Here is a 27,853-nt window from a genome sequence, read left to right on the forward strand (position 1 = left end):
GCTTCTTTATTCCACTTTTTCAGCAACACCTCGTCTCCCGTCTGGAAGAGATGGATAGGTGCATCTAACGGCAGTCTCTGAAATGGAACGGAATAAGCTCGTAGCTGTGAAAGAACAGACTGTAGAGAAGTCAACTGATCCCTTAGCATCTGATCACCCACCTCCCACTTGACTTCCTCCCTCCTTCCGCAGTGTACCCGAGGCAGGAACCCAAACATCAGTTCAAAGGGGGACAATTTTATGTCCTTCCTTGGCATCCTTCGAAGCTTCGTTAAAGCTATTGGCAGAGCCTCAACCCAAGTGAGCTTCACCCCTCGTTGGAGTTTGGTTAAAGTCTCCTTGAGGCTCCGATTGATTCTTTCAACCTGTCCACTTGCCTGGGGCCTCCAGGGGCAATGTAAATGCCACTCTACTCCCAGAGCTTGTGCCAGCCCCCGTGTAGTAACTGAGGTGAAATGTGAGCCCTGATCGGACTCTATAACTTCGGGCAGGGAGAACCGGGGCACCACCTCCTGTAACAATTTAGCAACAACAGTTTTAGCTTGGCAGTTCCTACATGGAAACGCCTCTACCCACCCTGTCATTTGACATACTATTACAAGCAAATACCTGTAACCCCTACATGGTGGCATCTCAGCAAAATCAATCTGCGCCCTCTGGAAAGGATAGTAGGCCCATGGTCGCCCTCCTTTTGGAGGAGGGGGTGCCCTGGGAGGGTTGGTTTTCTGGCAGACTTCACAGGTTGCGGCTAGTCGGTGGGCGCATACAGTTAAGCCAGGGGAGACAAACAGCCTCTTGCAATAGTCGATCATGGCTGATGCTCCAGGGTGTCCAAGAGAATGGTGAACTTGCTCTAGAACAACCCTCTGCAGGGTCTGTGGAAGAAGCAGTCTTCCATCTGTCATCTGGATCCATCCGTCATTGCAGGGACTTATTCCGTGTTCTTGTGCCATCCGTAACTCAGCAGGGGAGTATGTGGGACGCTCTTTTCTTTTGGGTAGAATGAGGAATGTTCCTTGGATTCCCTCTCTGGCTGCTCTTTTTGCGGCCTCATCTGCCTTCTGGTTTCCCTGTCTCCATTTTTCCTCTTTTTCTTTCCCATGGGCTCGGACGTGGACAACAGCTACTTGTGAGGGTAGCTGGAGGGCATCCAGAAGATCCACTTTTAGGCCGCCATTAGCCACTGGAGATCCGTTTGCTGTAAGGAATCCCCTCTCTTTCCACAGTTGCCCATGAGCATGCACAACGGCGAAGGCATTTTTGCTATCGGTATAAATATTTACTCGCTTTCCCTTGCTGGCTTGCAGGGCTCTTGTCAGGGCTACCAGTTCAGCGGATTGGGCGGAGAAATGAGGAGGCAGCCTTTCCTCACGCACACTCTCCTCTAGAGTAACGACAGCCGCGCCTGTGTAGCGCCTTCCATCCAGCATATAGCTAGATCCATCTACAAACAGATCTCTGGCTCCCTCTATTGGTTCATCCTCAAGGTCCGGTCGGCCTTTGGTGTCTAGGTCTAATACTTCAAGGCAGTCATGATCTGGGAGTCCTGATCCGTTTGTGCCCAGTAATGTTGGCAGTAGTGTGGCGATATTAAAGCTGGAGCAAGCCTTAAAAGTGAGGTTTTCGTTTGTCAGTAAACCTATTTCATATCGGGAATGCTGGGCTGGGTTGAGAAATTTGCTTCCTCCTCCTGATCCCAAAATTTGTGGCACTCCATGCAGCACCCAAACTTCAATGGGTCCTCCCATTGTCATTTTCTCCGCTTCAGCGCAAACCAGAGCCGTTGCCGCTACTGCCCTCAGGCAACTTGGCCATCCTCGTGCTACGACATCTAGGACCTTGGAGTAATATCCCACTGGTCTCCAAGAGGGCCCTTTTCGCTGGCAAAGCACTCCCGAAGCTATGCCCTTATTTTCATGCACATAAAGTCTAAATGGCCGGCTGGGATTTGGTATGGCTAGAGCAGGTGGTGACACAAGAGCAGCTTTAAGACTGAGAAAAGACTTATTCATTTCCTTAGTCCATTTCCATTTATCCAGTCTATCTTTCTGCAGCGCCTCATACAGCGGCCGCGCTGTCTCCCCATAGTTTGCTATCCATAGTCGGCAGAATCCGGTCAACCCCAGGTAGGCCCTCAATTCGCGGGGTGACTTAGGGACAGGAGTGTCACGGATGACTTCAACTCTTTCTTGCCCTAGGCTCCGAGTCCCTTTAGTTATGTGGTAGCCTAGGAATTTTACAGTTGGTTGGGCCAACTGTACTTTTTCTTTTGACACTTTAGACCCCCCCCCCTGCTAGATAGTTGAGGAGGGAAACCGTCCCACCCAGGCACGCATTCTTGGCCTTGGCTGAAATCAGGAGGTCATCACAGTACTGGAGGAGATGCACCTCTGAGTGCTGCTGGACCCAGGGTTCGAGATCCTTTTGGAGCTGCTGGCCAAAGACCACCAGTGAGAGATTCAGCCCCTGAGGGATGACTGTCCATGCTAATTGAACTTTTGACCCCCCCCCCTGGGCTTTCCCATTCAAAGGCGAACAAAGGCCTTGAATCAGGGTGGAGGGGGATGCTGAAAAAGGCGTCTTTTAGGTCTATGACAGTGAACCAGGCGTGCTCTTCCGGAATTCCTACAAGGAGGGTGTGTGGGTTGGGGACCACAGGATGGGGGGCCTCGATCTGCTGATTAATGAGCTGGAGGTCTTGCACTAAGCGAAAGCCCTTGCCCCCCCTCCCCTTTTTGGCACAGCGATGATGGGCGTGTTATAGGGGGACATTATCTCAATGAGCCGGCCTTCTTCTCGGAGCTTTGTTATTACTGGTTGTAGGCCCTCTTTCCTTGGCGGGAAAGGGGATACTGTTTCACATGAACAGGCCTTGCTCCCTCCTTGAGGGGAATTTTGTATGGTGCTGCCGACTTGGCACGAGAGGCCCCTCCAATCCCGGCCCAAGCTAGAGGGTTGACTCTGTTTTCTATTAAGCTCCAGTCCTCGGTGGCCTCTGGGGTGGAGTCTTCTGCAACCTTCAAAAGGGCCATTTGGTAGTTACTACTCTGCTGTTTAGGGAGCCGTATCTCCATCCTTCCGTCAGGAGTAAAAGCAATCTCAATTTGGAGTTTAGTCAATAAGTCCCTCCCTAGCAATGCCACCGGACAGGAGGGGGTACAGACAAATGCATGTTCTAGGTGTGTTTTCCCAACCTTGGTGAACAGGGGACGAGAGAGGGGCACTTGGGTTGCCCTTCCCTCGACCCCCATTATGGTGGTGAACCCCCCACCTCCCGTTGGGGGCTCACTGAGGGGGAGGACGGACAGGGCGGCCCCTGTGTCCACAAGGGCTTTGTAGGAGCGGCCCCCAACCTTTATTTTGACCATGGGGTCCCGTCTTGCCTCAGAGACGGCTAAGAGGGGGCCGGGCCCCGGTCTGTCCTAATCTCTTTCCTGTTCATACAGAACTCTCTGCGCTCCTCCCGTATTTTCCCCTCTCTCTTTCTGCTTCAAAGCCTCACAGTCACGCTTCCAGTGCCCCATTTTCTTACAAAAGGCACATTGATCTTTCCCCAGGGGAGATCCTTTCCTTCCCCCTTTCCTCCCCTTCCTAGCTCCCTCCTTGTCAGGTTTAAGAACCGCAGCAAGGAGCTTGGCCTGCCTCTTGTCTTTTTCTTTTCCTTCTTCTTCTTCTTCTCGCCTCTCATAAACCTTTTGAGCTACTTCAACTAAAACTCCTAAGTCAGCTGCCAACCCTCCTTCAACTTTTTGCAACTTCTTTCTGATGTCCTGGCAGCTATTTCCCACGAACTGAGTCGTGAGGATCCTTAAATTATTTGGATCATTCAAGTCAATGTCAGTATATTTAGCGAAGGCTTCCCTCAGCCTTTGGAGGAACACAGCAGGAGGTTCATTTTTGTCTTGCTTTAGAGTCAGGACTTTTTGCAAATTGGGGGCCCTTCTCGCGGCTTGCTTCATGCCTGCTAAAATGAGTCGAAAATAGTCAGCATGTAAGCGTCTATGTGCCGCTGTGGCCACCCCCCAATTGGGTCGCCCTGTGGGCAGAACCTCCACCGTCTCCTCCTCAGTTGCTTGGGGATTTTCCTCCCTATACTTGGCTCGTGCCCCCGCAAGGATGGTTGGCTTTTGGCTGAGAAAACAGGTGTTCAATAGCATTTGTGTATCGTCCCATGTGGGGTTGTGAGTAAGCCTCACATTCTCCATCAGAGACAGGAGTGGCCCGGGATCCTCTTCAAAGGAGGGGTTAAATTGTTTCCAATTATACAAATCAGATGTTGTGAATGGGACATAAACAAACATCGTCCCTTGAGGATGTTGGGCGGTAGGGTCGGGGACTTCTCTGATGGGGAAGGTGAACTTCACCGGTGGTTGGGGGTCCTTTCGCAGGTTGTAGTTAGGTCCCCCTTTTGCCTCTCTCTGTAGGACCTCCAATCTTTCCTCTAGGGAATATAGACGATCTTGGAGAGTGTCCTGGCGTTCAACTAGAGGGGTGGGGTCCTCTGGTACTATTTCATGAGAGGGGTCCTTCTCGGGGGCATCTAACCGCTGGGTGGGCCCCTCAGGAGAGGGTGGTGGTTGCAACGAGCGCCCTGCGACGGCTGTCCCGTAGGGAGGAGGAAGCAGTAGGTCCTCCGGTGCCGTGGCCATGACCCTGGGTGGCCCTTCTTTTGGTGGTTTCCTTTTGACCACCATGGGAAGGGCAACGGACATGCATTTAACAACCCACGGAGCAGGCCTGCCGCCAAGGGGCACACAAGTTGCCCACGAATCAATATAAGGGAACTGGTCCCAACTTCCCCTCTGTGCTACTATTGTTCGCACATCAGATACCAAGGTTGGGTCAAAAGACCCCTCGGGTGGCCATTTGGGTTCTAATATTGGCCATTCCCGGGTGCAAAAAAAAACAAGACGATCCTTTGTCATCTTAGTTCCATAATCCTGCTTAAAATGTGACCAATTGCGCAAACAACACTCCAAGGGCGTATGGGACTTCTTCGCAGACTTAGATTGGGACCCGCCCATGACGGTGGGAATTTCAGTCAGCAATTCTTGCGCTTCGCCCTCCTCTGACCTAGCCCGTCTCCGGGGTAAGGAAATGCAGATCGGGGCTCCTCACTCGCTTCGCCCGTAGGCGTCTCACACAATCACAAACACACCACCGTCCCGCGTTTATCCCCTAATGTAAGCTGTTTCACTTACCCCAAAAGCCTCTTCTGTCCCGCCCGCAGCTGCGTCCAGCTGCTTATTGATCCACTGCCAGTGCCTAAAAGGAGTGATCACGTCTCCCTCTTCCTCTGGCGTTGGTCCCCAGGCGCTTCTGCCGCCACCGTCGTGAGGAGAAGGCAGTATAAAACAACCGCCTGTGGCCACTTCTCCTCCGCGGCCCCTCGGCTCAGCGCGAAGGGGACGCGCCCCGAAGCAGGATCCGAGTCACGGCACCAAATTGTTAGATAAAAAGTCCTTGCTTTCGGTTTAGAAGAAAAGAATGCCAGGCAGGCAGCAGTGGATCCAACACTATTTTATTGAACGTTTTGCAAAACGGGTGCAGAGCAGTCTGGACCCCGAGACACGTGTGCAAAAGCCCTTTATATCATATCGCTTCTATTGTTCTTACCAGTAACCAATGAAACAGTTAGTACATCGGCTCACTAAGTTAATATCCAATAAACAGTCACTATCAGCTTACCAAGCCGTTAGTCATGAGTGCGTCAGTATGATTCCCTTTTTGCTCCGCCTATATTTTCCCGCCACTCGGGCTCTTACGTAACTTGAGATGCCAATGGTTATGGAGTCTCCTTTTTTTTCTAACATCAGGGAGTAAGAGCCATTAAACCTGGCCTAACTTCTGAGTATATGTGCATTGGATTGCCCTGCATATTACTAAGAATTGTAGGGCGAAAACATAACACTTGCATAGTTAAGTCTAAATTTGCACCATATGGCTTATTAACATAATTTTTTTCCTGCATATATGTTGTTGTTTTTTTGTATAAAGAATTAGCTTTCATGAAAGAAGAACATGGTGGTGTTTTTATGTAGACTTTGATCAGTCCAGCAAGTAGGCTGAGAGTTACTTTATTTTTTAATTGTTACTTGCCATGAACAATAAAATGTGTAAGAAATTTTAGAAACTATGAGATGTATGAGAATGTTTTAGGATCCAAATGATGTTTGCAATGGGTGTTTGCTGTGCATTAGTCCTGGATATTTGACACACATCCAATTATGACTTCATTGACTTCAAAACATGGGACCATCCCTTGAAGACAGTACAGTTGCAAGGGCATCCACAAAGCCATGATTGCATGCCATGTATTTCAACATCTGCTTGTTTTCATCTTTTGCATAAATTATCAATGTCAAACTAATGAGAACATTTTCCTCCCATTATTTAGGCAAGTATTTCCAAATGGGCTTCCAGAGGAATACTTCTTAGCAGCCACATTCCGTGTTAGACGAAACAGCAAAAAAGAACGGTGGCATTTACTACAAATTTTAGATCAGCACAACTTGCCACAGGTTAGAACCAATTGTTTTTTTTTCCTGTATAGTTTGCTTTTATTCACTTGTTTCCCCCCCGCCCCCCCACAGTGGGATGATAGATACAGCTTTGTGGGGAACAAAGTATTTTCCCTTTGGATTCAGACTATACTGAAGATGGTTTTGCTGTCTTGAAACAACAGTAGCCCTTATCCAACTCACAGATAATAAATATAGAATTGGTAACAGTTCTGTAATGTAGCACTGGGATGGTAGGTGTGTAAACTACCATGCAGGATTGCTGTGAAGCTAAAAGACTGCTTTGAACTGCTTGGAGTAATGGTGAAAAAGAGATGTAACAAATAAACAGTGAAAGTATAAAAATAAAAGAGGATGTGTGTGTCTGTCAGTGCCATAGCTCCAACACTGTGAAATCTAGGCCTGAAATGTGGTGTGCATACTAAGGGGACCCCAGGGGTGTGCACCTCAGGGTTATTTGGTTTTTTTTTAATGCATTAATTAATTTTAATTAATTGAAATATTGTTGTGTTTGACCCCTGCAGTACTATCTTCAGTCGCTAAGTGGCAGATGTCCCTAACCAACCCATAACTTTGCAGTTGAGACACCATGACACCAAGCGGGAGTAGTCTGAGGTGCAGAGTTATACAGCTGCCCACTCTCCACTGCTGTGGGGCAGCCCCCCCTCAGGGAAATGGAATAGGTAGACCCCTCCCTCAGGGCGCTGTAGAGAAGCACCATGGCAAGGGGCATGCCTAGGGTTGGTAGCCAGCATGGCATCATTCAGACGGGGTAGGCAAAACATGCCCAAGTCTGCTAGGTGCATAAGTTCGTTTGAAGGCTTCGCGGTACAACTAAGGGCTATTTCAGCCCGTGTGAAGCTGTGTCCATTCACTAGCTGAACAAGAAAGAGTTGAAAAGTTATGCTTAATGGCAGAGTTGCATGGCCAAATATCAGAGGGTAGGATCCAGAGACTCTCTTGCACAAGTAGAAGGCACATCCACTGGTGCAAGCAGAGGTTCTGATTTTCACCAGTCACTCTCACTAGTAGCCCCCACACCACCTCCCTTGCCATTCTGGAGGACCCCTGACCCTCAGCACTGGCTTTGGGGATGGTGATGCAAGAGGCTGCAATGGGAAGGGGCAAGCAAGAATGCCCCATTGTCCAAGAATGCACTTGTTACTCTCTGGACCCTACCCAATATGTACTGAGGTGTGTGTTTTTGTTCAGTGCTTTCCTATACTGCATTTCATTTATTTTGAGACTACTTCTAATTCTTTTAAAGGTTGGCTTTTATATTTTCTTTCAGGTTTACATCACAGTTGATGGCTCCAAAAAAGTTGTAGAGTATGTAGCACAATCCACCCAGGGGAACTCCTTGCACTACACCTTTAAAAGCCGCGAAATTCATCCTGTCTTTGATCGGCAATGGCATAAGCTTAGCATCAGCGTACAGTCAAGGATGATTTCTCTGTATGTGGACTGCAGCTTAATTGAGCAAAGGCAAACAGATGAAAAAGCTACCACTGACTTTCAAGGGAAGATTCTTATTGCTACCCATTATTTAGATGGCAAGCCTGTAGATGTAAGTGGTTTTGACTATGAAAGCATATTTCATTAATACAAAAATTATGGGTTGGATCCAGACTTCATATGAGCAGAATTTTGAGCATTCTGCTGGAGGAAATGGGGGGAGACAGTTTCCTCTTCCACCTGCAGCTCCCTGTGTTCTCACAAAAGTTGCTTTGGAGGGTTGAGGACCCTCCAGAACAGCATGGGAGGTGGTGATGTGGTCTGCAAGGGGAAAGGGGAATTGGTGAAAATCCAGCAGGAGCCTCCACTGGGTCAGAGTCCCTTCCGTGAATAGAAAGACCCTTTCTGTTCATAGGGCATGTTTGGATCCAACCTAATGTCTTTAAAATATATTTATGCCTAAAAAACAAAGGTCTTGCAAACCAGTATGTTCTGTCATGATGTACTGGGATGCTTAGAAATAAGAGGTACGTGGATTCATTCTTAAGAGATCAGACAGACTGTAGAGTTTAATGTCTCATATTTCAGTTTTTATAGAGTGTCTTCTCTCCTGCCAGTCAGTGATAAAGGCTGGGATGGACTGGACTGCTGTTAACTAAAGGCATTCTGGAAAACTGGTTAGGCACATGGAAAAGATTCATGATAAACAGAACACAATATTGAACGCAACACTTACAGTGCAGTCCTACACATGTCTACTGGGAAGTAAGTCCCATGAAGTTCAGTGGGACTTACTCCCGGGAAAGTATATATAGGATTGCAGCTTTAAGCACATATATTTATTTCTACAGAATACTGTAAAGAGAGTTTTTTCCTTAAAAAAAAAAAGTGGCTTGTATTTTTTTAAACAAACAAAGTTTGCTAAATGTTAAGAGTTTTTAGAAATTCTCTTCTAAACAAGGCCTTAGGTCCTATGGCTTTCCATAGTTGATGTGTAGGAAGAGAACTATCCTCCATTTTTGGATTTAGTTTGGTATTAGAATATAATGGGGTTAAATTGTGTGTGTGTGTGTGTGTGTGTTCTAGTCAGTTTCAGCCAAAAGGTTAATAATTTAAGGCGCAATACTATCGGGTTAGGCGGCTGCCTCTGAACTTGGAGGTGACCACCTATCCAATTCAGGGCAGGAGAAGCACGGAGGGAATTGTCCCCTCCACGCTTCAGCCGCCCTGCATTGCAGCTAGACAGCCGAAATTGGCTGTCTGGCCGTAGGAAGTCGGAGCAGGGGGGTGGACACCAGACAATGCATAGGAAGCGTTGGAATGGCACTTCCGCCCTCCCTGCCCTGGCACACATCCAGGAATGCCCCATTTTCACTGCTCTGCTCTCCTCTTCTGAGCGCAGAGCACAGGACTGATCCGCACTGCCTACAAGGCAGCACAGGAAGGGGTGGAGGTAGGTTCCCAGGAACTGATCTATCCTATGGCCGTTTAGCCGCTGACTAGCTGCCATAGGATTACGCCCTTAGAGGTCAAAAGTTTTGTTAAAATATAGGGAAGTTTTGTTAAGGAAGCAGGATATTATAAATTTCAACTGAAGGTCAGAGGAAGAGAGAGAAAAGGTTTAATCTCAGGAAACACAAACTTAATTTGGAGAAATAACATGAAACTACCCTCCTGATTGGTTGGAGCTGGAGAGAGAGAAAAACTAATTTTACAAGATAGAATTCAGAGGGAGAGAGACAAAGAGAGAAAGTGTCCTAGAGAAAAGAAAGAGTCAGAGTTGCTGGAACTGGAGATCTGATTGAGAGCTGCACCAATGAGAGTAACAGATCAATTGGGTAAGGGACTGGGATAAAATAGGGACACAGTCTAGCTGGATGCCTGGCTGTTTTATTACCCTGTTGCTCAGATTTTGTGTTTTGTGTGTGTGTGTGTGTGTGTGTGTGTGTGTGTGTGTATGTGTGTGTATTAGTTCATTCAGATGTTAAAACCTTTTCCCACTGATATTTTTCTTCAGCAAAATGTAAAGCTTGTTCTTTGAAATTTTGTTGTCTCTTTTTTGGGTGCCCACACCCCATCTAACAGCCTCCCCCCCCCCCCCGCTACCTAAAGTAGATATTCGAGACCTAGAGAGTTTTGAGGCTTGTGTGGTGGAGGAAGCCAGAGAAATAAATATTTCCACCTGGTGATAGTGGAAAATGCCACAGGAAGGGGAGAGTAAAAAAGAATGTGTGCTCAGTATTTTGCCTGTTTTCTCATGTACTCATGGAGCAAGGCATTCCCAGTCCGTGACAGATGAAAATAAGCGGAACTTATGGTTTTTATATTTCTTAATTTCCATATCCTTGGCTCAGAGAGCTGCTGATATTAATATTATTAATAGAGCATATTTGAAGTAATTGTTTTGACTTCAGTTTCTATATAATTAATTTGCTTTCTAGAGATAAGGGTCATATAATCCCATTCAAATACTCCTTATGGTGACATTAAATCTTTCCATGTATAAAAGTCATATGTCTACAGAGAATATAAATTCAGCAAGATACATTTAGGCTGAAATCCTATACATGCTTACCTGGGAGTAAGTGCCATTGAACTCAATGGGGCTTACTTCTTAGCAGGCATGGATAGGACTGCGCCGTTATGCTAAGAGTGCATTTCATTTGAGGTATTCATTCCACTATTGTGCACACTGGTGTGAATGTTAATGAGCTGTTATCATTTATAAAGCACTAGGGACCGTATATGTATATTATATTATACACCATATATATTATATTATATTATATTATATTATATTATATTATATTAATTTATTATTAAATTTATTAATCGCCCATCTGGCTGGTCACCCAGCCACTCTGGGCGATGTACAACATACAATAAAACAGTTTAAACAATAAAACACTTCCTAAGGGAGGGGGAAATATTCTTATAACTATCTGATGCTCCTATGCAGACAAATCTTCCCTAAATTTCTCCTCTCCTTTATTCTCTCATAACTGTGCGTCGTCCTTCCATCCCCTGTCCCCATTCTCACCCAAGGCTTCTGCCTATTGTCACATTCCCTTTATTCCCTCAGCCTGTTTCCTTTGTCCACACTTTGCCACTGACTCCCTTCCATCTGGTTTGTTTCTCAAGAGACTGTAAATGTCTCACAAAACAATTAACGTGTATAGGCTCTCTTCTGTAGCACGCAAACGCTTGTGCAATATGCATCGTGTGTGAAAAAAGGGCTCTGTAGCTAATTTTGTTTTTTTACAGGAGGATAAAAGCAGTTCAAACATACTGCGGTATTATTTCTACTTAACTATCCATCCCCCTTTGTACAAAATTCTCTGCCTCTTGCTATGCAGATGATTCAGTGCAAGAGCCCAACAAATATATGTACATGGCTAGGGCTGGGTTGAATATTTTCCTGTCTTAGTTTTCAAGCTGAAAATAGTGCTTTGTTGGATACAAAGATTTCCCTCCCAAACACTTTATTAAAAAACCCTCACCTTTTTGCTTACATCCTTTTCATTGTCATTGTTTCCCCAGTGTCAGCACTTTTCCCCCTAGTTATGTGTTTCTTTCTTTTCCTGGTTCAGTCTCATGGGTGATCCCAGGCATTACTAATAGACAGAGTGACACCACAATGCCAGCCAATCAGTTTCAGCTGTGAGATGGCATAATTGAAAAGCAATGAGATCAATTTAGCATGAAATCCATGCTTCCTGGATCAGTCACATGGACAATTCAGCCAACCAGGGATCATGTGGTGAATAGGAGGCCATCAAAACACTATGTAGCAAAAGAGCAAAGCACGTCATTTTGGCAGAGACTGACTGCTGTTTTGTCCAATAGTGTGATACCCTCCATTTCTGATGTCAGTGGTCAGTGGTAGGGATGCTGGCGAAATTCGAGATAGACTAAAATGAGCTTGGATTTCTAAGAATCCAACCTGTGGAATCTGCTGCGGAGTGACCCACCCAGGCCGTGCGGAGTCCATGGGCTTTCAGATGATTTTTTTTACTTTCCCAAAATGTACACGTATACATTCGTAGGAAAATAGTAAGTTTCTGCTGAGGAAACATTGAATAGAATGGGGGAGACAGAATACGCTAAATGTTATGTACTAAGGTAAATTGTTAATACTTACGTAAAAACGTATGTAATTATTTACGTATTTTTCTGCATGATGGAAAAAAAAATTCACATCCATCTCTGAGTGGATGATGGAACAAAAGGCACCTGACAATCCACAACACACAGATGGAGTGGATTTTTCACAGTCTGTACATCCCTAGTCAGTGGTTCTGATATGTGGAGAATTTGAGGTTTGAGCTGGAAGTCTCCTGAAACTGCAATATGAGTTAATTATACTGGCCTGTTTTACATACTTATTGTAAGGATTACTGAAATAATGTATGTGGTGCTCTTTGAGCAGTTAAGGAAATACACACACACACACACATGGCTTGATCCCCAGCATTGTGTTGCGCTGAGATAGTTCCCTCAGCCTTGGCAAACCTCAGATATATCAATGGTCCAGGAATCACCTCTACTGTGCTCCTGTCATGAGTGCCCTAGCTGCCTCTTGCAGTCCCCTCCAATAGCCAACTCAGGACACAGATGACGAGGATTCTTTCCAAGGCTTTATTCCTTTATTACTTCATGACTCTTACAGATACTAATCACTAGCGACAAAGCAAAGAACAGCACTGGGGAAAGATGGCAGAGTAGCCTAAGCTCCAGGTAAGGCCGTTGGTCCCCGTTTGAAGGAGAACCGCGGGAAGACTCTGAACTTATGAACTATGGAAAGTTCCTCCCTCTTTCTCTTGGGTCCTCGGGATGCGACCGTTGTTTGAGCGCCAAACAAGCGGAACGCTTCCTTTCCGTGCCCTCCATCTGTTGTCACTCCCTGCATATGTGCCGAGCATCCAGCAAGCCCCCCTCCAGCGCTGTCTCACTGCCAGGGTCACTATCTCTCCCAGGAATGCTGGCAGGAGGAATCTCTGCCAGCTGCTGTGCTTGTGAGAGATGAGCGAGCTCCTCTTCCACGGATTGCTGTTCCTCCTCAGAATCAGAACTGCTCTGGGGCTCTATGGGCTCAGCTTCCACCCTGACAGCTCCTTCCTGCAATATTTCTATGGTTGCGGGCTTGGTGTTAGAAGATGCAAGAGTTGTTGCCCAGTTCTCTGGCTAGGACCAGTTCCACCCCAGCAAATAAAACCCAAGCATCAGTACCATCTCCTGACCCACGGCCTATCTGAGGTTTGCCATGCCTGTTTGCATTGGGGCAGGTGTGGTACAGTTATGCCCTAAATATTTTAATTGATTTTTACTTGTATTATTTATAGTAGTGTTAGTAACAGAGGCAATAGCATTTCTATAAAAATCTAGTTTCACTGAGTTGAGGTATTGTGATTTGGAGATGTATGGATTTGTCAAAAACAAGTCCTGCCAGACAAATCTGATCTCATTTTTTGATCAAGTCACCTCCCTTGTAGACCGTGGGAATGCTGTAGACATCATATACCTCGACTTCAGCAAAGCTTTCGACCAAGTGCCCCATGATATCCTGATGAGCAAACTAGCTCAAAGGGGGCTAGATGAAACAACGGTCTGGTGGATCCACAGTTGGCTACAGAATCGGACTCAAAGAGTGCTTATCAATGGGACCTTCTCAAGCTGGGGAGAGGTAACGAGTGGGGTACCGCAGGGCTCAGTCCTGGGCCCAGTGCTCTTCAACATTTTTATGAATGACTTGGAGGACGAGGTGCAGGGAATGCTGATCAAATTTGCAGATGACACCAAATTGGGAGGGATAGCTAAGACTTTGGAAGACAGAAACAAAATTCAAAGTGATCTGGATAGACTGGAGCGCTGGGCAGAAAACAACAGAATGACATTTCATAGGGATAAATGCCAAGTTCTGCACCTAGGAAAAAGAAACCAAATGCACAGTTACAAGATGGGGGATACTTGGCTCAACCACACTACAAGCGAGAAGGATCTTGGAATTGTTGTCGATCACAAGCTGAATATGAGCCAACAATGTGATGTGGCTGCAAAAAAGGCCAATGCTCTTTTGGGCTGCATTCATAGAAGCATAGCTTCCAAATCCCAGGAAGTACTAGTTCCCCTCTACTCAGCACTGGTTAGGCCTCATCTGGAGTACTGTGTCCAGTTCTGGGCACCACACTTTAAGAAGGATGCAGACAAACTGGAGAGGGTTCAGAGGAGGGCAACAAAGATGATCAGGGTACTGGAAACAAAGCCCTATGAAGAGAGACTGAAAGAACTGGGCATGTTTAGCCTTGAGAAGAGAAGACTGAGGGGAGATATGACAGCGCTCTTCAAATACTTGAAAGGTTGTCCCAGAGAAGAAGGCCAGGATCTCTTCTTGATCATCTCAGAGTGCAGGACACGGAATCATGGGCTCAAGTGACAGGAAGCCAGATTCCGGCTGAACATCAGGAAAAACTTCCTGACTGTAAGAGCAATACGACAATGGAACCCATTCTCTTGGGAGGTGGTGGGCTCTCCCACACTGGGGGCGTTCAAGACGAGGCTGGACAGCCATCTGTCAGGGATGCTCTGAACTGGATTCCTGCATTGAGCAGGGGGTTGGACTCGATGGCCTTGTGGGCCCCTTCCAACCCTACTATTCTATGATTCTATGATATCTTCCATCTTTAAAATATTTCCTTAAAATAATGTCCAGAGAGTTAACAAAAGGAATGCTACAAACAGCAATATCTGCTCTAGTAAATCAATCCAAATGCTTAAAAAAAAATGTATCCATAAGTGTTATATCTGGCTCAAAATGTGATTTGTGTTATCAAATTAAAATTTGTGGGGTTGCTCCAAATGCAATGTAATATATGCAAATACAGTATTTTCAAATGTCAGACTATAAGGTGTATTAAAACTTTATGGTCACAATCCAAACTAGAGCTAGATGCACTGAAGCCCATTCATTTCATTCAAGCAATTTAACTTGGCATTGGATTGTGGCCATGGTGGTTTCACAAGTGCCAATATTGTTTTCCTTATACAATTTATAAATATCCCTCTCTTTACGAAACAGATTGAACTTGGCCGCATGATGTTGTATTGCAATCCCAGACTTGCTACTCAGGAGAATTGCTGTGAATTAGCTGAGAATATGGTAAGTTATAAAAATAAAAATGCAAGTAATCTCCGTTTTCACAGCTGTGCATTCCTCCCCCCCCCCCCCGCTTTTAGAAATATAAATAAATCTTATTGTATCATTAAAATAATCTGTTCTTTGAAATGGGAGCTTATATTAGATTAATTGTTCATGCTGAAAAATATGGAATGGAAATGGACTAGTATGGGAGAAATAAAATTTCAGTGAGAAAAGGAATCTTTAAAGGTTTGGTCTAATAAGGGAGATTTTCATGGGCAACCATTGTAGATGCACATCCATATCAAGGTATCTATCTGGGCCTCATTAAACTTAGATCAATGCAACTGTGCTTTTTCCGGCACCAGGTGAAGACCTTATTTTCCCAGGCATTTTACTCTTTTAGTTACGTTATTTTAAATCTGTTATTGTATTTTAAATCTTTGCAATGCTGCTAGATTTTATTCTGGCTTTTACTTCATTTTATACTGTAGTTTTATACTTTAAATTTTTATAATGTATCTTACATTGTATTTCATGTTTTTAATTATTGTGAACCACCCAGAGAGCTTCTGCTATTGGGTGGTATAGAAATTAAATGAATGAATGAATGAATGAATGAGGGCACAATCCTATGGCCGCTAGTCAGTGGCTAGACGGCCATAGGATAGGTCAGTTCCTTGAGAACTGACCTCCACCCCCTCCTGAGCTGCAGATCAGCTCCGAGCTCCATGCTCAGAAGAGGAGCGTGGAGTGTTGAAAACAGGGCGTACCTGGGGGCATTCCAACACCTCTTCTGCACCGTCCGGTGGCCGCCCCCCCGCTCCGCCTTCCCGCGGCTAGACAGCCGATTTCGATTTATCCCCTCCGCGCTTCTCCTGCCCTGCATTGGATAGGGGGGCGCCTCTGAGTTCGGAGGTGGCTGCCTATCCCAATAGGATTGCGCCCTAAATAAAGTATTGGTGACGATGCAGGCATCCATTGTGGCCTTTATGATGAGCATTATGGTTTGACACAAATGAAAACCTAAAGCTATTAAAGTCATTTGGGTGGAATCCTTACTGATGAGCCTAAGCTCCTCCCCCTTTCTTATTAATTTCTCACTCGTTCGCTTTCTACCCTTTCCCCAATGTTTCCATTTCATGGCTACTGTTAATATGGTTAAGGAAATGGGGAGAAGCATTTGGCCTACAAGGTAGCTGGTTATAAATATCAAATAGAAAGTTCTATAAAAAGTGAAATTAAACAAACCAACAAAGCACACAATATGTTGGTATTATTGTTTACTTGCATATTTGAAATATGATTCATGATTATATTTCCTGGACTAAAACCATTTTAAGAATGCTTACATTTAATTTTGCATGCAAAATAGATCATAGCTCACACATGTAAAATTGAATTTGGAATAATAATGTGACTAACATTGCACCCCTATACATGTCTACTCAAAAGTTAACCCCATTCAGTTCAGTGGGACCTACTCTCAGATAAGTGTGCATAAGATTACAGTCTTAGATAGGATCAGTAGTGCACATTTTTCCAGTATTAAAAAGTAAAATATACATGCATATAGATTTCAGAGGGTGTGTGTGTATGAAAGAGAGAGAGAGAGAGAGAGAAGTGTGTTGCTGACTTTCATATCCACGCATACTGCAATGCCACAATATTTCTCAGTTACCCCCTCCTTTAAATAAAGGTGAAGAGAAAAAAAGGTTTCTGACTACATTCCTAAACGTACTAGAGAGTAAGCCCCACTGAACATAGTAGGACTAACAGTAGAGTAAACATGCATAGGGTTGTTCTGTGGCTTCCTAATATTCTTTTAATAAACAAATAACTAGTGATTTTGAAGTCAGTTCACTATTTTTGTAATGTTTGCGTCAACACAGTTATTTTTTTATTTCCCCCCTTAAAATGTAGCCTTCACAGATGCAGAAGAGAGAGAGCGTGTGTATGATCATTGTTCAAGTAGACTTAAATCAGAATAATATATATTTAAAATTTCAGTGTCCTTTGGAAGAAAGGTTGAAAACTACTGCAGCATCACCATCAACTGTTCATGTTAGTGAAATACATGCACTTCCAATAATGGAAAAGAAACCTGAAGAAAAATGCTTTTGCTCTCCAAGCAAGGTATAAGACTCATTTGTTTGTATTTGTGCCTTGTGTGAGCGACTAAGTTTGTGTTGCTTTGAGTAACTTTGGCTTTTCACTTGTGCCTTTGCTCCTTTTATCTCAGCTGAGATTTAACATTAGAGGAAAGTATGTTATGTTCTACAGACTTTATAGTTTTAGACATGCTAAAGGCACAAAAATGGCCAGTGGCCGTGGTCATAAGTTGCAATGCAAAGGTTATGTTCAGTTCAGTTTATTGCTCAATAGCTAACCAGGCTTTTGTGTATACAGCAGATTAAAAACACAAAACAAGAAAAATATAGACTGTCAACATACAAGGAACAAACTAAACATAATAGTAGAAAATAAGTAATAATTTAACCAACCATCAGCGACTGGTTTGCATGCTAAAAATATTAGATGAATTAAGGACACAATCCTATGTATGTTTAGACAGAAAAAAGTCCTACAACTTCCAGCATTCCCCAGACAGCATGGCTAGCTGAGGAATGCTGGGAGTTGTAGGACTTTTTTTCTGTCTAAACATGCACAGGATTGCACCATTAATAGCTCAATAACCTGCATTATCATCACTCAAGATAAAAAAAGCTTCCTCTTCCCTAGAGCTAACTTATCAAATTTAGTAGTGCAGCATGTCACAAAATAATTTGTTCCAGCCAATAAAAATAAAATTTTGTTTAAAGAGGAGTTATCTCTAATGCCAGCAGTAAGGGGTCAAGATACATCAAGTCCTCAAATCAGAATACAGTGAACATTCCCAAAGAAGGTGAACCAAATCCACTACCATCTAGAATCTAACAATGTTTATTCATCTTATGCTGGCCGCTATAGTATCCCCTAACCTCCATTAACTGCAGGGTTTTTAATCTGCATTTAGTTAGGAGCCATCTAAAACCATATGGGCAGATAAAAGACAAATATGGGGGCATTTTCCTGGGAAGGGCTGTAGAATCTTTAAACAGCATGTTGGAACAACACTTGGTCACTAGTACAGTAGTAATCTGGAAGTCAACAACAATCAAATGTCTTGAGGGAAAGGCAATGGCAGTTAATGGTGGTGCAGAGCCAAATCAGAACCATTGCCTCGGTGAAACAAATTTTACCATAAAAAAACTCAGAAGGTTATGCTGACACCTCCTGACTTAGCATGGATGACACCAATAGTTTCGTGTTAAAGGAGATTAGAGGAATCTACCAGAGACAAATACTATAATAAAGGATGATTTCAACTACTTCAGGTTGATTGGATAAATGTCACTCCAAGGTATGCTGCAGAGATGAAATTTCCAAACAGTATGAATGACTGTTTCCTGGAATAGCTAGTTTGAGAGGCTGCACAGTGTGTGGGAGGCCTTGGCTCATTCCTAAGTAGAATACAGGAACTGGACTAAGATATAAATATAAAGGGACCACTAAAGGAAGCACAGTGTTCACAGAGTTACATTAAAGTACGTGTATAGAGATAGAAGAGTCCGAAAAAGTACCACCGTGGCAACTTTTAAGTTAAAAGGTGAATGAGATAAATATGGGGACACTAGGCACAAACCCAGAGTCAAGTACATGATATGCAGAAAGCTGGTAGGGGTCTGTGGACCACTATGATTGCAAGAGGAATCACTTGTGAATCAGTGACAGGTGTATTGCAGAGAAATTACTTCTGCCTTCACAAGGAGAATATCAGTCAGTATCACTAGCCTGTTCGGATGACTGTTTATCCATAAAGCATTGCCAATTAAAACTATGTGATTTTTTGTAATTTTTTTAAAAGTTTTTTTTAATGAACATGACAGACATTGAGCTTTGGCAAATTTTTCACATCTAGAAATATATTTTCTTTACTTATTGAAGCCATAAGCTATGCCGTGCAGGGCCACCCAAGACGGACAGGTCATGGCAGAGAGTTCTGACAAAATGTGGTCCACTGGAGAAGGAAATGGCAACCCACTCCAGTATTCTTGCCAAGAAAACCCCATGGAATGTATCACAAGGCTAAAAGATATGACGCCGGAAGATGAGCCCCTCAGGTCGGAAAGTGTCCAATATGCTACTGGGGAAGAGCAGAGGGTATTTCCAAGTAGCGCCAGAAAGAGTGAAGCGGCTGGGCCAAACCCGAAAGGACACTCAGCTGTGGATGTGTCTGGCGGTGAAAAGAAAATCCGATGCTGTAAAGAACAATATTGTTTAGGAACCTGGAATGTCAGATCAATGAATCAAGGTAAGCTGGAGGTGGTCAAACATGAGATGGCAAGATTGAACATCGACATCTTGGGAATCAGCGAACTCAAATGGACAGGCATGGGCGAATTTAATTCAGGTGACCATCATATCTACTATTGTGGGCAAGAATCCCTTAGAAGAAATGGAGTAGCACTCATAGTCAACAAAAGGGTGGGAAAAGCAGTACTGGGGTACAATCTTAAAAATGATAGAATGATCTCAGTACGAATCCAAGGCAAACCATTCAACATCACAGTAATTCAAGTCTATGCCCCAACCACTGAGGCCGAAGAAGCTGAGGTTGATCGGTTCTATGAAGACCTACAACACCTTCTAGAACTAACACCAAAAAAAGATGTCCTCTTCATCATAGGGGATTGGAATGCTAAAGTAGGAAGTCAAGAAATCACCGGGATAACAGGCAGGCATGGCCTTGGTGTACAAAATGAAGCAGGACAAAAGCTAATAGAGTTTTGCCAAGAGAACATGCTGATCATAGCAAACACTCTTTTCCAACAGCACAAGAGGCGACTCTACACATGGACGTCACCAGATGGTCAATATCGAAATCAGATTGATTATGTCCTTTGCAGCCAAAGATGGAGAAGCTCCATACAGTCAGTAAAAACAAGACCTGGAGCTGACTGTGGCTCAGATCATGAGCTGCTTCTTGCAAAATTTCGGCTTAAATTGAAGAACGTAGGGAAAGCCACTAAACCTTTCAGGTATGATCTAAATCATATCCCTGATGAATATACAGTGGAGGTGAGGAATAGATTTCAGGGATTAGACCTGATAGACAGAGTGCCTGAGGAACTATGGACGGAGGTCCGTAACATTGTTCAGGAGGCAGCAACTCAATCCATCCCAAAGAAAAAGAAATGCAAGAAAGCCAAGTGGCTGTGTGATGAGGCTTTACAAGTAGCTCACGAAAGAAGGGAAGCGAAAAGCAAGGGAGAAAGGGGAAGATATACCCAACTGAATGCAGAGTTCCAGAGAATAGCAAGGAGAGACAAGAAGGCCTTCTTAAATGAACAATGCAAAGAAATTGAGGAAAACAACAGAATGGGAAAGACTAGAGATCTCTTCAAGAAAATTGGAGATCTCAAGGGAACGTTTTGTGCAAAGACGGGCATGATAAAGGACAAAGAAGGCAGGGACCTAACAGAAGCAGATGAGATTAAGAAGAGGTGGCAAGAATACACAGAAGAACCATACAGGAAAGATCTGAATGTCCCTGATAGCCATGATAATGCGGTCACTGAACTTGAGCCAGACATCCTAGAGAGTGAAGTCAAGTGGGCCTTAGGAAGCATTAGTAACAACAAAGCTAGCGGAGATGACAGTATTCCAGCCGAGCTATTTAAAATCCTAAAAGATGATGCTGTTAAAGTGCTGCATTCAATATGCCAACAAATCTGGAACACTCAACAGTGGCCACAAGACTGGAAAAGGTCAGTTTACATTCCAATTCCAAAGAAGGGCAACGCCAAAGAGTGTTCAAACTACCGCACAATTGCGCTCATTTCACATGCCAGCAAGGTGATGCTCAAAATCCTACAAGCTAGGCTTCAGCAGTATGCGAACCGAGAACTACCGGAAGTACAAGCTGGGTTTCGAAGAGGCAGAGGAACTAGAGATCAAATCGCCAACATTCGCTGCATCATGGAGAAAGCAAGAGAATTCCAGAAAAACGTCTATTTCTGCTTCATTGACTACGCTAAAGCCTTTGATTGTGTGGATCACAACAAACTGTGGCAAATTCTTAAAGTGATGGGAGTACCAGACCACCTTACCTGTCTCCTGAGAAACCTGTACGAGGGTCAAGAAGCAACAGTAAGAACCAGAGATGGAACAAGCGATTGGTTCAAAATTGGGAAAGGAGTACGACAAGGCTGCATATTGTCACCCTGCTTATTTAACTTATATGCAGAGTACATCATGAGAAATGCCGGGTTGGATGAATCAGAGGTCGGAATTAAGATTGCCGGAGAATTATCAACAACCTCCGCTATGCAGACGATACCACCCTAATGGCAGAAAGCGAAGAGGATCTCAAGAGCCTCTTGTTGAGGGTGAAAGAGGAGAGTGCAAAAGCTGGTTTGAAACTCAACATTAAAAAAACGAAGATCATGTCATCTGGCCCTATCACTTCCTGGCATATAGAAGGGGAAGAAATGGAAGCAGTGACAGATTTTACTTTCTTGGGCTCCAAGATCACCGCAGACGGTGACTGTAGCCATGAAATTAAAAGACGCTTGCTCCTTGGGAGGAAAGCTATGGCAAACCTAGACAGCATAGTAAGAAGCAGAGACATCACCTTGCTGACAAAGGTCCGTCTAATCAAAGCTACGGTTTTCCCAGTAGTAATGTATGGCTGTGAGAGCTGGACTATAAGGAAGGCTGAGCGCCGAAGAATTGATGCTTTCAAACTGTGGTGCTGGAGAAGACTCTTTCGAGTCCCCTGGACTGCAAGGAGGTCAAATCAGTCCATCCTAAAGGAAATCAGCCCTGAGCGCTCATTGGAAGGACAGATAATGAAGCTGAAGCTCCAATATTTTGGCCACCTAATGCAAAGAGAAAACTCCCTGGAAAAGACCCTGATGCTGGGAAAGACTGAAGGCAAAAGGAGAAGGGGACGGCAGAGGATGAGATGGCTAGATAGCATCACGGATGCAATGAATATGAACTTGAGCACGCTCCGGGAGAGAGCGCAGGACAGGAAGGCCTGGCGTGCTATGGTCCATGGGGTCACGAAGAGTCGGACACGACTGAACAACAACAACAACAATAGTATTTCTGTGTTATAATTGGCTTTCTGAAATTGAGAACATATGTATCAGCCAGTGAAAAATTGTGATATTTTAAAGCATTTTTTTTCCAATTGTAGCTTCAAATCTATTTCTGCAATCCTGAAGCCTAAAACAATTCTTTAAAAAAAATGTTTAGGGTTCCAAAGATAGCATGCAGACCACACACAAATGCCATGTTTGTGTGTGTTTGTGCAAGAAATAATCAGCCCAGTTTACTGCAGAAACCCCAAATGCCTACAGAATGTTAGTAAATATTACAAAGGGAATTAAAGATAATAAAGAAATGATAATGTTCTAGACATCAGTGAGCATGTATTCAAAATAACATGTCCTCCTCTTCAGCATGGTGAGGTACTGAGAGGAACCTGAGAGAAAGGAAATGTATTAGACTCTGTTTGTGGAACCTGTGAACTTTCACCTAGAAGAAAGCCCCCTCCCCGACCCCCAAATGGCTCATCCCCCAGGAACTGCATAGAAGAATAAGTCTGGTTCCCCCTCCATTAGGGAAAATGGCTGTTGTGATATTGGCAGCCATTATACTAAATCTCAACCATCAGCTCACAGCTCCTGCACACCTAGTAATCTGTGCGCCTATGGAAAGGGGGGAAAGATATGAGACAACATGGGGATTGTTGTAAAAGCCGCTGATGTCACAAAGGCACTACTTCCCCCCTCAGGAACAACGCCACAGGGATAAGTTGCAGCTGAACAGGACTGGAGGAAAAGGACTGAATTGTAGAGCTTTGTGTTTCTGTAAACATCCTCAAGAATAACTGTCTGACTGTATATTATGCTGAGGACACTAATATGTCTGGGCATGTAGGGCATTGCTTATGCTCCATATTTTTTTGCACTTACGATTCCAGAATGTAACTTTCTAGTTTTATTCTAAACAGGGAGAAGCAGGATTACCAGGGCTAGCTGGTTTGCCAGGACAGAAAGGAGAAAAGGTAAGACACTTATCCCACGTAAAACTTCACTGGCAAAATTGGTATTGTCTTTCTTTTTTGCTCTTGGTTCTTCATTTGCATTTTAGAGAAACCAGGAAAAACATGTTTTCTCCCAGCTTACTCTAGATCTTTTTTCTCCCATATGAACCTCTCTGTTTGTTGAGATTGTTGGTGGATGCCCTGTACTGGGTGCCCCCACCTTCAGAAGTTAGGTAGGTGGCTACGAGGGACAGGGCCCTCTTCATTGTGGTGCCCCAACTCTGGGATGTTATCTCCAAACATATTTGCTTGGTGCTGTTTCTAATATCTTTGGGTCTCTGGTGAAAACTGATTTGTTTACTGACATTTTAGGCAGGTAGTAATTTTGATGGCTTCTGGATCCTTGTAGTGCTGCTATTTGATTTGAATTTATATATGTGTGTGTGTTTAGTACTCTTTTGCCTTTGAAAAGTACCTTGAACATGTGATGGAAAGGCAGGTTATAATTAAATAAATAACTATTTTTGTGTAACCATCTATGCAGCACTCTTTCACTGTCCAGTGAACTTAATGTTTCATATTAAGGCAGATTCTACTTTCTATTGGTCAGTGTGACAAAATTGCAATGCTTGCCATGTGGAGTTTATATTAATGGTTATATGTGTTTGCAGCGTTAAACTGAACCCAGGTAAGTTAGGTTTAAGTGTTTGGTAGTGACGTGAGTGAGTGAAAGGTGGGAAGGGCATGTGTGTTAGGAGACTGAGTTTATAAAAGACAAGAGCAGACAGTTAGGTGGTTAGATAGGACCTTAGGGCTTGATGAAACTACATCTAGATAGTGGGGTTGTGAGAACAGGAGTTAGAAGGGGCAGAGTAGGCAGGGTAGGACTGAGATATTAATTATAAGATATAACATCTCTTGTATTAAATAAACTTTAATTGGTTTGTTTTAAATTATAAAATCCCACGTCTTGTTCATCTTTCTGCACTACCAGTAGTGTTTATGTTTCCTGGGTACTTCTCCTGGGGGGTGTCTCCATGAGTGATTTACTCTGAGCTGGCTGCGTTTGGAGGTCGTTAGGGATATATGACATTGTGGCCATATAGCAGCCACCCTAGAGCTTATCATGGAAAAACTGGATTTCCTGAGGCTGCTTAAAGTCCAATTATTTTCCTTAAGTTGGGTTCTCCCCAGTATAGTTGTTGTGTGTCCCAACCCCCGCATTTACATTGGATATGCTAGCCCTGCCCAGGGGTGTGCCTTTCACTGTGACCCTGGTGTTTCCCCCACCCTGGTGGAGTGTTTCCCAGCACAAACCAATAAGTTATTCAGAAGTAACTCCCATTGTGATCAGTGAGGCTTGTCCGCTGAATATGCACATCAGAATTTAAAGAGATCCCCCCAATTGAAGTCGCACATTTTAAAGCATTAATTCCCTAAAGGCTGTAAAGCTGCGATTCTCCAATGTTTGGTTTATTGCCATTCAGAAGTAACTACCTTTGATCATCCCGGTCCTGAGCAGCATTGGGTTACAAAGGGGGCTTGTTTCCCATCAGTTTCCCCTCTGATATTTTCCAGCACAAACATATGTGTATCTACTCAGGAGTAACTCTCACTGTGGTCAATGAGGCTTGTCACTGAACTGTGCATTCCAGAGATGCCCATGAAATGAAATAACGCATTTAGGGATCCTTAATGTCAAAGCTTCGAAGCTTCGAAAGATCGCAGCAGGGCAGCTAGAACACGGTGTTCCTTTCATGATTGTTGGGCCAGGGGAAGAGAGAGAGAAAGAGAATGATTTCTGTGGATACAGGGGAGGAAGGAAACCTCCCAGGATTTTATCAAAGGAGAAAAGAGGGAGAGCCTGGGGGGTGGGGAGCCTCTCTTATTGGTTGAGCAGCCCCTGCCAGTCAGATGACGTTCACTCCACACATTCGCACCCCACCCAGGAAGTATGTTCTGTGAAGCAACTGCAATACACTCACTTGTGGAGCTCTGCACAGACCTAAGTCAGCTCCTTGAAAAATCCAGGTAAGCCACGATTGGCTTCTCCTTCCCTCTCTTTCTGTTGTTGTGGAGAACCCCCCACCCTCCCCTGGTTGTGTAAAGGAAACTAATTAAAAGAGAAAGAGAGAGAAAAAGAGAGAGGGAGGGAGAGAGACAGAGAGATTGAATTGGAAAAATTAAGACAGCAAGAACAAGATAGACAGTTAAAAAAACAAATTGAGATGGAAAGGATTAAATTGGAAAAAGAGAAAATGTTGAGGGAGGATAAAAGGAGAACTGAGGAGGAAGCCCAGCCTCCTAAAGATTTTACCTTGTATGTGGTTGGGGAGGATCCACAAGTGTTTTTCACCACATTTGAAAAAGCTGCTCAGATGTGGAATATAGCTCCAAATGAATATATGAGATTTATTCCTAGTTTGATTAAAGGGGACTTGTTTGAAGTATATAATAGCTTTCCAGTGGATGAAGTAGTGGACTTTGAAACCTTTAAGGCTAGTGAATATTTAAGGGTTTAGATCTGGTCCAGAATTTTTAGAAAGAGGTTTAGGAACTCTACTGCAACATCATGTAAGTCCTATGTGGAATTTGGTTATAGGCTTACTAATTACTTTGTGAAAGTGATCAGTAGTGCTAATGTTAAATTCGAAGAAGATCTGACAAATCTTATGATCCTTGATCAATTCGTACATCAATTGCCTCAAGATATAAAACTTGATCCGGGATTGAAATCCAAAAACTGTCAAAGATGCTGCTGAGTTAGTTGATAAGTCTGGTTTAAATAGAGGATTTCATTTTACTGGTAGAATAAATAAAGATGATCAGAACAGAAATATGAGTAAATGTGGAGGATTTAAGAGAGAAGCTGATAAAGAGAAAAATCAACAGACCTCGAAAATCCCGAGAGAAGATTTCAAGTAAAACCTTTATTCGGGAACACAAACAAAGCTTGTTATAATTGTGGCTTAGTGGGTCATATTAAGCCCAATTGCCCTTGACTGGAGGATAAGAAAGACAAACCTACTCCAGTTAGGTAAGTACAAGTTCAAATCACCCCTTTGCACCGCTTTAGTGCAAAACCTGGACAAACTAGCCTAGTCAAACATGCTATAAACACACTTAATCACTCACTTATATGTTCTACTACTTACAGGGTAGACAGGAGGGTATTATCAGATATCAGGAGGGAAGTCCAGGAGATGTTGGAACTTGGGGTGATTCAGGAATCAAACAGCCCTCGGGCATCACCCATTGTGCTTGTCCCTAAGGCTGATGGCTCAAAACACTTCTGAGTGGACTACAGAAAATGAAATAGAATCACAGTGATGGATGTGTATCCAGTGCCCAGAATGGATGCACAAACCTGTTAAGCTCAGCCACCATCATTTCCACCATCAATTTGTTCAAAGGATTTTGGCAGATAGAGCTAGACGAGGAGTTCAGAGCCAAGTCAGTGTTTTTAACACCAAATGGACTCTTTGAGTTTGCTATGCTCCCATTTGGATTGATGAATAGTCCTTTGGCATTCCAGAGACTTATGAATGAGGTACTGAGAGGCAAGGGTAGTTATGCTATAGGTTATATTGACGATATAGCCATCTTGAGCCATTCGTTAACAGAACATTTGAAACACCTTCAGAATATCCTGTCTGCCATTGAGAAAGCAGGACTGACAATTAGAGCAAATAAGTGCCAGTTTGGAGAGAAGAAGTAATTTATCTAGGTCACTGGGTGGGGAGCAGGACATTGACCCCACTAGAAAACAAGGTTGCAGCAATTACCTCTTGGCCAACTCCCAACACAAAGAAACAAGTCAGGGCATTTGTGGGGTTGGTGGGTTACTACCAGAGACTCATCAGCAAGTTTGGAGAAATTGCAGCCCCATTGCATGAGTTCACTAAAAAAACACAAGCCCGACAAAGTGACCGGGACTGAGCCATGTCAAATAACCTTTGGCAAATTAAAGTATTCTGTGATGCCCCTGTATTGACTGCAACTAGTTTTGAGACCAGCCATTCATTCTGGCAACTGATGCATCGGAGAGAGGAATCGAGGCTGTACTCATGCAGGAAAAGGAAGGCACCAATGATTGGATAGCCTACTACAGTCATAAGCTGAGTGATCATGAAAAGAATTACTCATCTGTACAAAAAGGGTGCCTAGCCATTGTATAGGCACTGGACATAGTAAAACCATACGTCTGGAGCCAAACATTCACCGTGCTGACTGACCACTGAGCACTTATGTGTCTGCAAACCATGAAGAATCACAACCATCTTCTCCAGCATTGGACGTGGTAACTTCAGGAATGATGAGCTGAGACTCATCATGTTGCCAGAAAAGACAACCTCGTTGCAGACGGCCTGTCCAGAAGAGAAGCTTCCAGCGTGCCCATCACATAAGACTTTGTTCCTGACCAGAAGGGCTATTGGCCAGAAGGAGTGTGTTGCATGGGCCAATAACTACTGTTCCACTGACACTGGGTGAGAGTTTGTTCTGGGATGGGTTTTGTGGGAGGAGAGTTTTTCTTTTGCAGGGGTTTCATTGTTGAAAAGAGGACTGCAACATGGACATTTTGACAACAGCATTTTGGATTCACTATACGAACTGGACTCATAACACATTTACCTGCACCATTCA

General features: G+C 43.9%; 1 protein-coding gene and 1 pseudogene across 1 annotated transcript in view; both read left to right on the forward strand.

The window, feature by feature from the left end:
* The window catches only part of COL19A1 (collagen type XIX alpha 1 chain), a 305,569-nt gene that overhangs the window by 71,225 nt on the left and 206,491 nt on the right, over positions 1–27,853 (forward strand). Inside the window, exons 4-8 of the mRNA XM_084831091.1 lie at positions 6,398–6,521; positions 7,813–8,088; positions 15,052–15,132; positions 17,122–17,247; positions 23,177–23,230. Of these exons, the coding sequence (XP_084687217.1) occupies positions 6,398–6,521; positions 7,813–8,088; positions 15,052–15,132; positions 17,122–17,247; positions 23,177–23,230 (661 nt within the window). The remainder of the gene's footprint in view (positions 1–6,397; positions 6,522–7,812; positions 8,089–15,051; positions 15,133–17,121; positions 17,248–23,176; positions 23,231–27,853) is intronic.
* LOC146359243 (uncharacterized) lies at positions 25,330–26,134 on the forward strand (annotated as a pseudogene).

Source organism: Heloderma suspectum, chromosome 1 (assembly GCF_057233095.1).
Source record: "Heloderma suspectum isolate Gila_16-S chromosome 1, 16-S_ref, whole genome shotgun sequence".
NCBI classification, from domain to species: Eukaryota; Metazoa; Chordata; class Lepidosauria; order Squamata; family Helodermatidae; genus Heloderma; species Heloderma suspectum.